The sequence below is a fragment of the Salvelinus alpinus genome, chromosome 16 (genome assembly GCF_045679555.1).
Source record: "Salvelinus alpinus chromosome 16, SLU_Salpinus.1, whole genome shotgun sequence".
Classification (NCBI taxonomy): Eukaryota; Metazoa; Chordata; class Actinopteri; order Salmoniformes; family Salmonidae; genus Salvelinus; species Salvelinus alpinus.
In genome coordinates, this window is record NC_092101.1 from 31736267 (window position 1) to 31751614 (window position 15348).

The 15348-nt window shown below is 46.6% G+C and overlaps 1 protein-coding gene across 1 annotated transcript; it reads left to right on the plus strand.

Moving 5' to 3' along the window:
- The first annotated feature begins 6203 nt into the window (after positions 1-6203).
- LOC139541361 (volume-regulated anion channel subunit LRRC8C-like) lies at positions 6204-13319 on the plus strand. Its single transcript, XM_071345936.1, has 2 exons — positions 6204-6605; positions 6820-13319. Exons 1-2 carry the CDS (start codon positions 6219-6221, stop codon positions 7384-7386), a joined length of 954 nt encoding a protein of 317 aa, XP_071202037.1. The 5' UTR covers positions 6204-6218; the 3' UTR covers positions 7387-13319.
- The last annotated feature ends 2029 nt before the right edge of the window (positions 13320-15348 follow it).

Below are 15348 nucleotides of genomic sequence, written 5' to 3' on the forward strand. Positions count from 1 at the left end.
CCGATTCGATGGAGGACGGTGGTGTGGTGGAGAACCCGTTCCTCCATCGATGGGAGAGGGTTGGCTGCTGCTCCTGCTGACTCCATTGCAGGTGCGGGATTCTGTAACGACCTGGGTGTCGGGGGGGTGCGAAGTCAAACGCAGGAAACAGCAGAGCTTCAATAAGTTGAGTCTTTAATCCTCAACTGTCCAACACAATGTCCAACACGGACGAACTGGGTGAACATACACGACGGTCCAACGACACGAGCAACAATTCCCAGTCCACAAATACAATCTCCACTCCCGAAATCCAAAAGGTTACAAAGTAACAATCCCGCACAAAGACGCCTACGGGCTGGCTGACAAATAAAGCCATACTAATTACCCACTTAACTGAACACAGGTGTAACAAATAAACACATAAGGAGGGGGAGGAAAAAGAGTCAGTGGCAGCTAGTAGGCCGGTGACGACGACCGCCGAGCGCCACCCGAACGGGAAGGAGAGCCTGCCTCGGTTGAAGTCGTGACAGTACCCCCCCTCTGACGCGCGGCTCCCGCAGCGCGCCGACACCGGCCTCGAGGTCGACCCGGAGGACGAGGCGCGGGGCGATCCGGATGGAGGCGATGGAAATCCCTTAACATAGATGGATCCAAAATGTCCTCCACCGGTACCCAGCACCTCTCCTCCGGACCGTACCCCTCCCAGTCCACGAGGTACTGCAGGCCCCTCACCCGGCGTCTCGAGTCCAGAATGGCCCGTATCGTGTACGCCGGGGACCCCTCGATGTCCAGAGGGGGAGGAGGGACCTCCGGCACCTCACCGTCCTGCAGGGGACCAGCTACCACCGGCCTGAGGAGAGACACATGAAACGAGGGGTTAATACGATAATAGGAAGGGAGTTGTAATCGATAACACACCTCGTTTATTCTCCTCAGGACTTTGAAGGGCCCTACACACTGCGGCCTCAGCTTCCGGCAGGGCAAGCGGAGGGGTAGGTTTCGGGTCGAGAGCCAGACCCTTTCCCCCGGTACAAACACGGGAGCCTCACTGCGGTGGCGGTCAGCGCTCCTCTTCTGCCTCCTAGTAGCTTGTTGAAGGGACTCCTGGACGGACCTCCAGGTCTCTTTGGAGCGCTGTACCCACTCCTCCACCGCAGGAGCCTCGGTCTGGCTCGGATGCCATGGTGCCAGGACCGGCTGGTACCCCAACACACACTGAAAGGGGGACACATTAGTAGAGGAGTGGCGTAGTGAGTTCTGGGCCATCTCGGCCCAGGGAATGTATCTCGCCCACTCCCCTGGCCGGTCCTGGCAATAGGACCGCAGAAACCTACCCACCTCCTGGTTCACTCTCTCCACCTGCCCATTACTCTCGGGGTGAAAACCGGAAGTCAAGCTGACCGTGACCCCCAGACGCTCCATGAACGCCCTCCATACTCGGGACGTGAACTGGGGGCCCCGATCAGAAACGATGTCCTCCGGCACCCCGTAGTGCCGGAAGACGTGAGTGAATAAGGCCTCCGCAGTCTGTAGGGCAGTAGGGATACCGGGCAACGCGAGGAGACGACAGGACTTAGAAAACCGATCCACAATTACCAGAACCGTAGTGTTTCCCTGAGAAGGGGGGAGATCGGTCAGGAAGTCCACGGACAGATGAGACCATGGCCGTTGTGGAACGGGGAGGGGTTGCAACTTCCCTCTAGGAAGGTGCCTAGGAGCCTTACTCTGAGCGCATACCGAACAGGAGGAGACATAAACCCTAACGTCCCGAGCTAAGGTAGGCCACCAATACCTTCCCCGAAGGCTCCCCACTGTCCTCGTCACCCCAGGGTGACCCGAGGAGGGTAGGACATGAGCCCACCGAATCAGTCGGTCCCGAACACCAAGCGGTACGTACTTACGGCCCGCCGGGCACTGAGGAGGCGCGGGTTCCGCCCGTAACGCCCGCTCGATGTCCGAGTCCACCTCCCATACCACTGGCGCTATCAGCCTCGAGGCGGGGATGATGGGAGTGGGCTCGGTGGTCCTATCCTCCGTGTCGTAAAGGCGAGACAGTGCGTCAGCCTTTACGTTTTGGGAGCCGGGTCTGTAGGACAACGTGAACCTAAACCGGGTGAAAAACATGGCCCACCTTGCCTGACGCGGGTTCAGTCTCCGAGCTGCCCGAATATACTCCAGATTCTGGTGGTCGGTCCAGATGAGAAAGGGGTGTTTAGCCCCCTCAAGCCAGTGTCTCCACACCTTCAGAGCCCTGACCACCGCTAACAACTCCCGATCCCCCACATCATAGTTACGCTCCGCTGCACTGAGCTTACTAGAGAAGAAAGCGCAGGGGCGGAGTTTTGGTGGCGTACCCGAGCGCTGTGATAGCACGGCACCCACCCCAGCCTCGGACGCGTCCACCTCCACTATGAATGCTAAAGAGGGATCCGGATGCGCCAACACGGGAGCATCCGTGAACAGAGCCTTCAACCTGTTGAAAGCTCCGTCCGCCGCCGCTGACCACCGCAACCGCACCGGGCCCCCCTTTAGCAGTGAGGTAATGGGAGCCGCTACCTGACCAAAACCCCGGATAAATCTCCGGTAGTAGTTGGCAAAACCCAAAAACCGCTGCACCTCTTTCACCGTGGTTGGAGTCGGCCAATTACGCACGGCCTTTATGCGGTCACTCTCCACCACCACCCCCGAGGTGGAAATGCGATAACCCAGGAAGGAGACTGCTTGTTTGGAGAACACACACTTCTCAGCCTTGACGTATAGGTCATGCTCCAGCAGTCTGCCAAGCACTTTGCGCACCAGAGATACATGCGCGGCTTGAGTAGTTGAGTAGATCAGAATGTCATCGATATACACAACTACCCCCTGCACGTGCAGGTCCCTGAGAATGTCGTCTACAAAGGATTGGAAAACAGCTGGAGCATTCTTTAACCCATACGGCATGACGCAGTACTCATAATGGCCCGATGTGGTACTAAATGCGGTTTTCCACTCGTCCCCCTCCCGAATACGCACCAGACTGTACGCGCTCCTGAGGGCCAGTTTTGTAAAGAACTGCGCTCCGTGAAATGATTCCACCGCCGAAGCGATGAGAGGTAGTGGGTAACTAAACCCCACTGTGATGGCATTTAGACCTCTATAATCAATACACGGACGCAAACCTCCCTCCTTCTTCTTCACAAAAAAGAAACTCGAGGAGACGGGTGAGATGGAGGGCCGAATGTACCCCTGTCCCAGAGACTCCGCGACATATGTCTCCATAGCCAACGTCTCCTCTTGGCACAAAGGGTACACGTGACTCTTGGGAAGCGCAGCGTTAACCTGGAGATCTATCGCACAATCCCTACCCGGTCGATGTGGTGGTAATTTCGTCGCTTTCTTTTTACAGAAAGCGATTGCCAAATCGGCATACTCGGGGGGAATGCGCACCGTGGAACCCTGGTCTGGACTCTCCCCCGACGTGGCACCAATGGAAACTCCCAGACACCTTCCAGAACACTCCTCTGACCACCCCTGGAGAACCCCCTGTCTCCACGAAATATTGGGATTGTGCCGGGCCAACCAGGGAATACCCAGCACCACTGGAAACGCAGGCGAATCAATAATAAAGAGACTGATACGTTCCCTATGATTCCCCTGCGTCACCATGTCCAGGGGAACTGTGGCCTCCCTGACCACCCCTGACCCTAATGGCCGGCTATCTAGGGAGTGCACGGGAAAGGGAGAATCTATCGGCACAAGCGGAACGCCCAACTCTCGGGCGAGTCCGCGATCCATAAAGTTCCCATCTGCACCTGAATCTACTAGTGCCCTATGCTGGGAAGAGGGGAAAAAATAAAGGAAAAAAATTGAGACAAACATGTGACCAACAGGGGGTTCTGAGTGAGTTTGGTGCTGACTCACCTGGGGTGATCGAGAAGCGTTCCGCCTGACATCTCGACTCCCAGACAGACCCCCCCAGCACCGATCGGCCGTGTGTCCTCTCCGACCACAGCTGGTGCAGGGGAGGCCTCCTCCTCCGGTACCCCTAGGCGCGGCCCCTCCCAACTCCATTGGGATGGGAGCCGGAGCGCTGGGTGGTGGAACGCACAGGACCCTCTCCGAACGCCCGCGGGCAGCCAGCAGATTGTCCAGTCGGATGGACATGTCGATAAGCTCATCCAAAGAAAGAGCGATGTCCCGACACGCTAGCTCCCTGCGGACGTCCTCCCGGAGACTACACCGGTAGTGGTCAATAAGGGCCCTGTCGTTCCACCCTGATCCCGCGGCCAAGGTCCGGAACTCCAGCGCGAAATCCTGTGCGCTCCTCTTCTCCTGCCTAAGATGAAACAGTCTCTCACCCGCCGCTCGGCCCTCTGGGGGGTGGTCGAACACGGCACGAAAGCGACGGGTAAACTCCGGGTAGTGCTCCTTCGTTGAGTCCGGGCCATTCCAGACTGCGTTGGCCCACTCCAGAGCATGACCCGTTAGGCAGGAGACGAGGACACTCACCCTCTCCGCTCCCGAGGGAGTAGGGCGAACAGTGGCCAGGTATAGCTCCAGCTGGAGTAAAAACCCCTGGCACCCTGCCGCCGCTCCATCATAATCCCTCGGGAGCGTAAGACGGAGCGCGCTGGAGCCGGGGGATGAAGAGTCCTGAGGAAGGGGAGCTGAAGGTGGAGAGAGGAGCCCACTCCTCTCCCATCGCTCCATTCTCTCCATCATCTGGTCCATGGCGGATCCGATTCGATGGAGGACGGTGGTGTGGTGGAGAACCCGTTCCTCCATCGATGGGAGAGGGTTGGCTGCTGCTCCTGCTGACTCCATTGCAGGTGCGGGATTCTGTAACGACCTGGGTGTCGGGGGGGTGCGAAGTCAAACGCAGGAAACAGCAGAGCTTCAATAAGTTGAGTCTTTAATCCTCAACTGTCCAACACAATGTCCAACACGGACGAACTGGGTGAACATACACGACGGTCCAACGACACGAGCAACAATTCCCAGTCCACAAATACAATCTCCACTCCCGAAATCCAAAAGGTTACAAAGTAACAATCCCGCACAAAGACGCCTACGGGCTGGCTGACAAATAAAGCCATACTAATTACCCACTTAACTGAACACAGGTGTAACAAATAAACACATAAGGAGGGGGAGGAAAAAGAGTCAGTGGCAGCTAGTAGGCCGGTGACGACGACCGCCGAGCGCCACCCGAACGGGAAGGAGAGCCTGCCTCGGTTGAAGTCGTGACACATGTTCAGGCTGTAACACAACAAAATGTGAAAAGTCAAGGGGTGTGAATACTTTCTGAAGGCACTGTACATCGTCTGTAACCTGTAGGAATGTGTGCATCTATGTGAGTAATCACCGAATACGCCTCGGTGTTGAATGTACACTACCTTTCAAAAGTTTGGGGTCACTTAGAAATGTTCTTGTTTTTGAAAGAACATCTCTTTTTTTTGTCCATTAAAATAACATCATATTGATCAGAAATACAGTGTAGACATTGCTAATGTTGTAAATGACTATTGTAGCTGGAAACGGCAGATTTTTAATGGAATATCTACATAGGCATACAGAGGCCCATTATCAGCAACCATCACTTCTGTGTTCCAATGGCATGTTGTGTTAGCTAATCCTAGTTATTCATTTTAAAAGGCTAATTGATCATTAGAAATCCCTTTTGCAATCATGTTAGTACAGCTGATAACTGTTCCCCTGATTAAATAAGCAATAAAACTGGCCTTCTTTAGACTAGTTGAGTATCTGGAGCATCAGCATTTGTGGGTTCGATTACAGGCTCAAAATATCCAGAAACAAAGACCTTTCTTCTGAAACTAGTCAGTCTATTCTTGTTCTGAGAAATGAAGGTGCGAGAAATTGCCAAGAAACTGAAGATCTCGTACAACGCTGTGTACTACCTTCAAAGAACAGCGCAAACTGGGTCTAACCAGAATAGAAAGAGGAGTGGGAGGCCCCGGTGAACAACTGAGCAAGAGGACAAGTACATTAGAGTGTCTCGTTTCAGAAACAGACGCCTCACTAGTCGTCAACTGGCAGCTTCATTAAATAGTACCCACAAAACAGCAGTCTCAACGTCAAAAGTGAAGAGGCGACTCAGGGATGCTTTTAAAATTCAACATTTGTGTACAATTTCTACTTAAAATATCAAAGGGACTCAAAAAGGCACTCATTTTATTGGAACAACCCATGTGTATTTTGTCTGCTGTTGTTGACATTTAATTTCTACGCAGGGATTAATGAAGTATCTATCTCTATCTAAGGTGCTCAGGGTGAAGTTTGATGACAGCAGGGAGCTGCCTCATTGGCTGTACCACCTGCGGAATCTAGAGGAGCTCTACCTCATTGGCTCACTGAGTCCTGACGCTTCGAAGAATGTGGGTCTGGAGTCCCTGAGGGAGCTGAAGCATCTGAAGACCCTCTCGATCAAAAGTAACTTTACAAAGATCCCCCAGTCCATCGTAGACGTGTCCAGCCACCTGCAGAGGCTGTACATCTACAATGATGGCACCAAGCTGGTGATGCTCAACAACCTGAAGAAAATGGTGAACTTGACTGAATTGGAGCTGGTGCACTGTGACCTGGAACGCATCCCACATGCTGTCTTTAGCCTCACAAACCTACAGGTATGATATACCATACTATGATTGCCTGATATGATCGTCTACAGTGTCTCAAAACTCTGAGTAGTCAGCCTACAGGTGTGCTTTGCTGTAACTGCCTGCTATGATTGCATACAGTTTCACACAACCCGGGTTGCAAAAAAATATATGTATGGCCAATTGCTGTAATATTGTGGAATGACCAATGACACAAAATGTTTTACTCTTAACTCTACAGGAGTTGGACCTGAAGGAAAACAACCTGCGCTCCATTGAGGAGATAGTCAGCTGCCAGCACCTCCACAAGCTGACGTGCCTGAAACTCTGGCACAACAGTATCTGCTACATCCCTGAGCACATCAAGAAGCTGGGCAGCCTGGAGCGCCTCTACTTCAGTCACAACAAGATAGAGATCTTGTCCCCGCACCTGTTCTTATGCAACAAGCTTCGTTACTTGGACCTGTCCAACAACGACATCCGGTTCGTTCCGCCGGAGATTGGCGTCCTACAGAGTCTTCAGTATTTCTCTGTCACGTGCAACAAGATCGAGAACCTCCCAGATGAGCTCTTCTTTTGCAAGAAGCTCAAAACCCTCAAGCTGGGCAAGAATATGCTGTCGTTGCTCTCACCAAAAATCTCATACCTGGTTCTATTGACACACCTGGAACTGAAGGGCAACCATTTTGAGCTCCTGCCTCCAGAGCTGCGGTTCTGCCGGGCGTTGAAGCGTGGCGGCCTAGTGGTGGAGGACGTCCTGTTTGAAACCTTGCCTTCGGATATCAGAGACAAAATGAAGGCTGAGTGAAATGCCTTACAGAATCTATGCAAAAGGCCCTGCCATACACTAGCGTCCTTTCCAAGGGTTGGACTTGTACATTAAGCTGCCTTACATAAACAGGAGATTGGCTTCTGCCATAAGGGGCCATTCTGGCTTGGACAAGCCAACTTACATGTCTGTGCAAAAATAAAATGCCAATTATGTCTTAATCTGACAATCATAGTCGACCAAAATGGTAGATTTTACTGTATACTTAGCTCATCATGATCAAACTCTAAACACTATACCCTCAGTTCGTAATGGGGAACAGTTATGATATTCATGGGTGTATGTTTTTGAGTATTATGTCTAAGTGTTGCTATATAACAGAAGGAAATATAGCTTTATGTTGTATTTTAATGGTTCTTAACAATATAATTAGTCACAGGCAAGGTATACTTAGCCCTGGTACCAGCCTATTTGTGCCAGGGGACAACAAATGCCCACTTTCATTGAAGCCATGGAAGTTCATGGCTGACTGCGGTTTTGCAGGCATTGATAGGAAAAACAGGATCCCCATTATAGTGAATGAATAAATGACAATCTTCGTGGTCAATGCGCTATTGCATCTTCACATAGTAAAGGAATGGTGTCATGTGATGGATGTCTTTGTCCATTCATATATACAGTCATTGATTTGTGCTAACATTCGACTGCTTGTACTCGTAATGTTTTGCATGCCATGGAGTGGCAATGAGCGGGATGATAGCATAAACAGATATGGGACCAAGCTAAGGTATACTGTCCATCAGAAGATATCAATTACTAGATTGCTTGTTCTTGTATTGTCGATACTGTTATTTATTACACTGTAATGTATTGTGCAGTTTGTCTAGCACGCTTTTAATTCAACATAAACTGGATAGAATGCAGGCTTATAATCAGAAAGATAGAATGGATATTGTTAAGAATTCTCTAGTCTGTGGGGTAAAAGTGGGGAGAAGCATTCAAGGACAAATGGCATTCAGACAGGTGTGCCATCTAACCAGCTCTATGGCCAGGTACAAAAACGGGCAGGTTTGAAGGCACCTCCTTTCTATTCCGGCAGAGACGGTAGAGAAGCGAAACATCCCACGCCCACATTTTTCCTGATCGAGGCGGGGCCACTCTGGTCTACTTATTGCCCTGACCCTGCGGAAGGGTGCCCCAGAGACTGTAGGGAAAGGAGATATCTCACTGGCTTTTTTTGTTTTCGGGGAGGGTGGAGCGAGTGGGAAGGGGACAATAAGTAGACCAACGACAGCTGTTCCCTCTTTCATGTGAGTATGCCAGATATTATAGAGGCAGTGAGCTCACACTGGAAAGCATGCTTAAAGTATTTTTATTATATTTGAGCATATTAGCGTATGTGCTACTGTGCATCTGCTGGTATAGTGTGAATATCTTTGAATGCATCAATGTTAACTCTTTAGGGACTATTGTGATGAGTCCAAAGACCAACATTGGAGTGAATCTGACTTTTGGTTATGAGAATATTTTTGGGTGATAAGTGTTACATAGTTAATTGTTAGTAGCTTAAAGGATTAAATGGACAGACCCATAAAATCTGATTTTCTGATTTATCAATAAATCAGACATCTCCAAACCAATCCCTTAGCTTTTCTCAAACTAAGTTACTAAGATATGTACCATGAGGCTACATACCATGTTATTTGGAAATGGTTCATGATAAGAAGTTTTTCAAAGGTTTAGAGGAGAACTTTAACCCTTGATACCCTTTTTATGTCTCCTCCTACTAAAACAAGATTGTCAATGAGCATTGATTCTAGAAAACTAATGCTCAGTTTCTGTTGCGCTTGGCATTGCAGTACCACATACCTATAGAAGCATTTTAGCCACAGACTGTTATACTAGTTGTCTTTGTTTTATACATGTGCAATTATATAAGGAATCGGCAACTCATTCTCCTAAGAAATAAGGTTGTCCACTTGATTTCAACATCTGAACAAAGTGGACAGGCTAGAATGCTCTTCAAACAGTTGGAGATGTACAGAAGGGTATGTTAATAATAATTCAACTGTTCTACCTTGCTAGCTAGCAAATAGATCCAAGTTGGCTTGACTTTAAGTATAAAGATGAGCTGTCTACTCACTAGCACCTGGGGGCTTGTGCTTGGTAATAGAGCTGGGTGACAAAAATCTATATCGTGATAAATTGCCTGAATTGATGTGATAACGATAAATATAACGATACGTTTATAACATTAACCTCTACAGGATCAGTGTCCCCCCCCCCCCTATGTCCCCCAGGACATAGACAAATGATATGGGCAGAACGCTTACATTTTTGTTAATCTAACTGCACTGTCCAATTTACAGTAGCTATTACAGTGAAAGAATACCATGCTATTGTTTGAGGAGAGTGCACAGTTATGAACTTGAAAATGTATCAATAAACCAATTAGGCACATTCGGGCAGACTTGATACATTTTGAACAGAAATCCAATGGTTCATTGGATCAGTCAAAAACTTTGCCCATACACGGCAGGTAGCCTAGGGGCGGCAGGTTAGAGCGTTGGGTCAGTAACCAAAAGGTTGCTGGATCAAATCCCAGAGCTTACAAGGTAAAAATCTGTCGTTCTGCCCCTGAACAAGGCAGTTAACCCACTGTTCCCTGTTGGCTGTCATTGTAACTAAGAATTTGTTCTTCACTGAATTGTCTAGTTAAATTAAATAAATACACTGCTGCCATATAGTGGCCAAAATCTAAATTGCGCCTAACCTGGAATAATACATTGTGACCTTTCTCTTGCATTTCAAAGATGGAACACATTTTTTTTTATGCATGTTTTTTTCTTTGTATTATCTTTTACCAGATCTAATGTGTTATATTCTCCTACATTAATTTCCCAATTCCACAAATGTAGTGTTTCGTTTCAAATGGTATCAAGAATATGTATATCCATGCTTCAGGTCCTGAGCTACAGGCAGTTCGGAAAATAAGGGTCTGATCCTTAAGAGGTGTGTGTGTGCACCACATTTTTTTAAATTATCCTTTAAACTACTACTACTAATTTGATGGTTGTAGCCATCAATTGACCCATTAACAATTACCCATATTAGCAAACCTATTTTATTTTCAACTTCACATTTTTGTAGTATAGGCTACTTCTCGTAATGAACGACATCAGCGAAATGCCTGCGATAAGAAGTTGGTCATTATTAGTGAATGTGCATTATGCATGGTTCTGGTCAAATTTGTAACAACAAGATCATTTTCATAGACAGACTTGAAAGCCAGATCAGTGAGTATTGCAAAAACCCAGGTTAAACTATTTAGATAAAATACTGCATTTATTAGTGGGTCTTATGGTTGTGGAAGGCTTATATTGAGCCTAAATATAATTTTGCAAGCCCTGAATTCATTAGAGTATTGCTGACTGTTTAAAATGCAGTGTATTTTACCGTTAATTGTACAACAAAGCATATTTAGAGAAAACATTTGTAAAAAATTTAAAGATATATCGGGAATCACCCACAAATTAAAAAAAATCGAGATATAATTTTTAGACCATGCCCAGCCCTAACTTCAAGTAGTAGAAGAAGAAAATGTACTACTTGGAGAAAATGTACTACTAAAATGGAGATGCCCTCAATGGCGCTGCCCATAGTCCACTCTTTAGTACATGACACACTCACATCAGGCAAGGATGCACAGGATTCTTGGAGGCAGAAAGACCCCATCGTCAACTGCGCCCATTTTTGTTTAGAAGTAATATCTAGATTTACGTCTAAACAAAAACCCTAATTTGGGTTCTTGTATGCTTACAATGTTGTTTTGATTATTGCATGAACAGCCGTTAAGATTATATTTTTTTGTGACCTTTGCAAAAATACCTATTTTGGATCCAGCAGTTGTTACCTTTTGAGCGTTTTGAGCGTTTATTATTATTATGCTAATTAAGGCCTCTTTTTTGTGGCTATTGCTTTGCTGCTTGAAATCTTTTCGTGAGCTTTATATTGTTTGATTGCCTGCCATATGCTATGCTATGTAGCCACCGCTAGCTTGCTCTAGCTTTTGTCTTCTATGCCACATGCTCTTGCAGCCTCTTTGCCATGAGATTTGTTGCATTGCTGCACTAATTATGTATAGCTTTACTCATTTACATTGTATTTGTATATTGTCATTGCATTGATATTCATATTATATAAGTTAACAGCCACATAATTATGCACATTATTGCGTGTTATTATTTGTACCTTTACTTTTGGAGATAAACCACACATACCTACGTACCAGTAACTCGAGACCTCGGAACTATAAGGTTCTAACTGTCATTTTGGTTAAAATAAATTCAGCAAAAAAAGAAAAGTCCTCTCACTGTCAACTGCGTTTATTTTCAGCAAATTTAACGTGTAAATATTTGTATGAACATAACAAGATTAAACAACTGAGACATAAATTGAACAAGTTCCACAGACATGTGACTAACAGAAATTGAATAATGTGTCCCTGAACAAAGGGGGGATCAAAATCAAAAGTAACAGTCAGTATCTGGTGTGGCCAGCTGCATTAAGTACCTCAGTGCATCTCCTCCTCATGGACTGCACCAGATTTGCCAGTTCTTGCTGTGAGATATTACCCAACTCTTCCACCAAGGCACCTGCAAGTTCCCGGACATTTCTGGGGGGAATAGCACTAGCCCTCACACTCCGATCCAACAGGTCCCAGACGTGCTCAATGGGATTGAGATCCGGGCTCTTCGCTGGCCATGGCAGAACACTGACATTCCTGTCTTGCAGGAAATCACGCACAGAACGAGCACTATGGCTGGTGGCATTGTCATGCTGGAGGGTCATGTCAGGATGAGCCTGGGAAGAGGATGTCTTCCCTGTAACGCACAGCATTGAGATTGCCTGCAATGACAACAAGCTCAGTCCGATGATGCTGTGACACATCGCCCAAATCGATCCAGCTCCAGAGTACAGGCCTCGGTGTTACGCTCATTCCTTCGACGATAAACGCGAATCCGACCATCACCCCTGGAGAGACAAATCCGCGACTCATCAGTGAAGAGCACTTTTTGCCAGTCTTGTCTGGTCCAGCGACGGTGGGTTTGAGCCCATAGGCGACGTTGTTGCCGGTGATGTCTGGTGAGGACCTGCCTTACAACAGGCCTACAAGGCCTCAGTCCAGCCTCTCTCAGCCTATTGCGAACAGCCTGAGCACTGATGGAGGGATTGTGCATTCCTGGTGTAACTCTTGCAGTTGTTGTTGCCATCCTGTACCTTTCCCGCAGGTGTGATGTTCGGATGTACCGATCCTGTGCAGGTGTTGTTACACGTGGTCTGCCACTGCGAGGACGATCAGCTGTCCGTCCTGTCTCCCTGTAGCACTGTCTTAGGCGTCTCACAGTACGGACATTGCAATTTGTTGCCCTGGCCACATCTGCAGTCCTCATGCCTCCTCGCAGCATGCCTAAGGCACGTTCACGCAGATGAGCAGGGACCCTGGGCATCTTTCTTTTGGTGTTTTTCAGAGTCCGTTGAAAGGCCTCTTTAGTGTCCTCAGTTATCATAACTGTGACCCTAATTGCCTAACGTCTGTAAGCTGTTATTGTCTTAATGACCGTTCCACAGATGCATGTTCATTAATTGTTTATGGTTCATTGAACAAGCATGGGAAACAGTGTTTAAACCCTTTACAATGAAGATCTGTGAAGTTATTTGGATTTTTACGATATATCTTTGAAAGACAGGGTCCTGAAAAAATGATGTTTTTTTTGTTGCTGAGTTTAGTCATTCACATAGAGTTGATATTTTAGAGTTCCTTCACATGTGAGATATGTCAGATTTGTGAAAAAGTCAATTTACGTTGGAAAAAAAACATCTATCTGCACAAACACCTTTGAACTTGGTGCTAAAAGGTTCTAATCTGCAAACAATGCTGGGTTGTCAATAAAAAAAATATTGTTTGTGAAGTGATGTACTTTTTGAGTCATGAAAGAGGAAGAAATCACAAAGCAGTTCTAAGATCTGGGACTTTAAAAATAAAATCTCTAAACCATCCATTTTGCAGCTAGAATCTTAGTCTTTGATTTTTCATATTTTTGATTTATTTAAATGTAACTACGCAAGTCGGTAAAGAACAAATTCTTATTTACAACAACGGCCTACCCCAACGACACTGGGTACCATCAGTATTATATGTTGATTCTCAACATAAACAAGAGAGCTCTCATTATTTCTTTACTCAAAATGGTAGACATAGTGAATGTATGCATGTGTTATATTTTTCTAGTTGCACAACTGTCTGACAAGGATGTAGTCTGTTCACAATAATTCCCATCAAATATATTTTGACACACATGGCTAGGGAAACCCCTTATCACCCAGTAACTCTCCCTCTGACCACATCCGCCTCCTTCCTCAGGCTGATGATATCCGTACCCTGTTGATGTACACAATGCCCTCAGACGCAGAGAAGAAGGATCACCAGCTCATCAAACTGTCCATTCTCGGGACAACATACATTGTTCGATCGGTACATACATTGCTCGATCGGTACTTGATTGGACCATTTGCCACCTAGCCAAACAGACTGATATTTTAATGCAGAAATCCATGACCTATTGTATTTTAACATTTTGTGTGTATTTCTTAGAAGCTGGCAAGCTAGTGGCGGGCTGTTCTGAGGTTCAAACAGTTTAATTGTGTTTAATATCTGCTTATAATCAGTTATCAGTTATTACACATGAAAAGATTAGCTGTGGAATTCTCCACTCTATTAGGATATTATTGCTTTGTAACTCATCTAAAGTGGAGTGCCTCCTCCACCAGTCCTTTAGGGTTGCAATATTAAATGTAAAACTCTATTCTCTTATAAGCTAAGGTGAAACAACAGACAGTAGACCAGCAGCAGTCGGTATGTAACCTGACACAACTGGAGGTCATGATGGTATTTGTTTAGAACAAGAAAGAAAACAAGTAGTTGGCCACTACGATGCAGAAAACGATAGATTTACAACGGCTCCAGTTCCAAACACAGTAGTTAAGTGCCACTGGAGGTCTTTATGGTGTTGAAGAACTCTTGGAAGTGATCCAGGCTGAGCTTGTGGGTGAGCTTGTTGTTCAGTAGGTGGGGGAGCTGGGCTGTACCAGGCTGTCGTTTGAGCTTGACGAGGCCCTCCCAGCGAGGACACGTAGTCTTATGCCTCAAACAGGAAGGAGTAGAGTACACAGTAGTCATCATGGAAATGACTTGGGTGCCATATATACGGAACTGGGTGGAGTCTTATGCAACTGTGTTGACTCCACAGAGCTAATGTTTCAATACAGAAGAAAACAAGGGAGGAGAACTATTAATTGCCTTATCGCTTTACAACTTAGGCCCATAACCTATAGTTAATTATATTGGTTTTGAGTACCACCTTGGCTCATATATCCAGCAGGGCCATTTCTGAAATGATGGGATAAAACTATTAGTTGTTTTAGCGGTGTAATGGCTCAAACTGTATTGTCCCAGATGTTCATTTTGTTACATGTAGGGCTAACATAATACAGAATAATTTAGTTCTTTATTGCACCGCTCTCTGCTTGACACACTGCAAAGTGGGTCAACTATCGTAATCATCTCCTTTGATTTGACATATAAAAATGTCTCCATGTTTTTATTTGTTTAGTTTTGTCAGGTGTACCTCAGTTGTACCTCACATATACCAGATTTAGCTGGTCTTCTCCTCGATTACTCTGCAGCGCCGGTCGAGAGCATCCAGGTGGAGCAAGATTAACAAAACACGGCTATTGTGAACAATGTGCTGGCCATATTTGTTCGAGCTTTGGGTGGGCACTGGGTTAGGCATCCTCACATAAAACAAAACATGATAGCCCTGGCCTATTTCTGTGTGACCGAGTTCATTACACCCCTTTGGGGAAGTGTTTTTTAGATGCCATACACCATAGTCTTTAACAGTTGTTATAGAGGCAGCATATAATAGGCCAGGGCTTTAT

Bases quoted from the DNA above. Each gene is read 5' to 3' on its own strand.
- LOC139541361 (XM_071345936.1), top strand. From the start codon at position 6,219: ATGAAGTATCTATCTCTATCTAAGGTGCTCAGGGTGAAGTTTGATGAC. The intron at 6,606-6,819 runs GTATGATATACC...TTAACTCTACAG, and splicing joins TTAGCCTCACAAACCTACAG to GAGTTGGACCTGAAGGAAAA.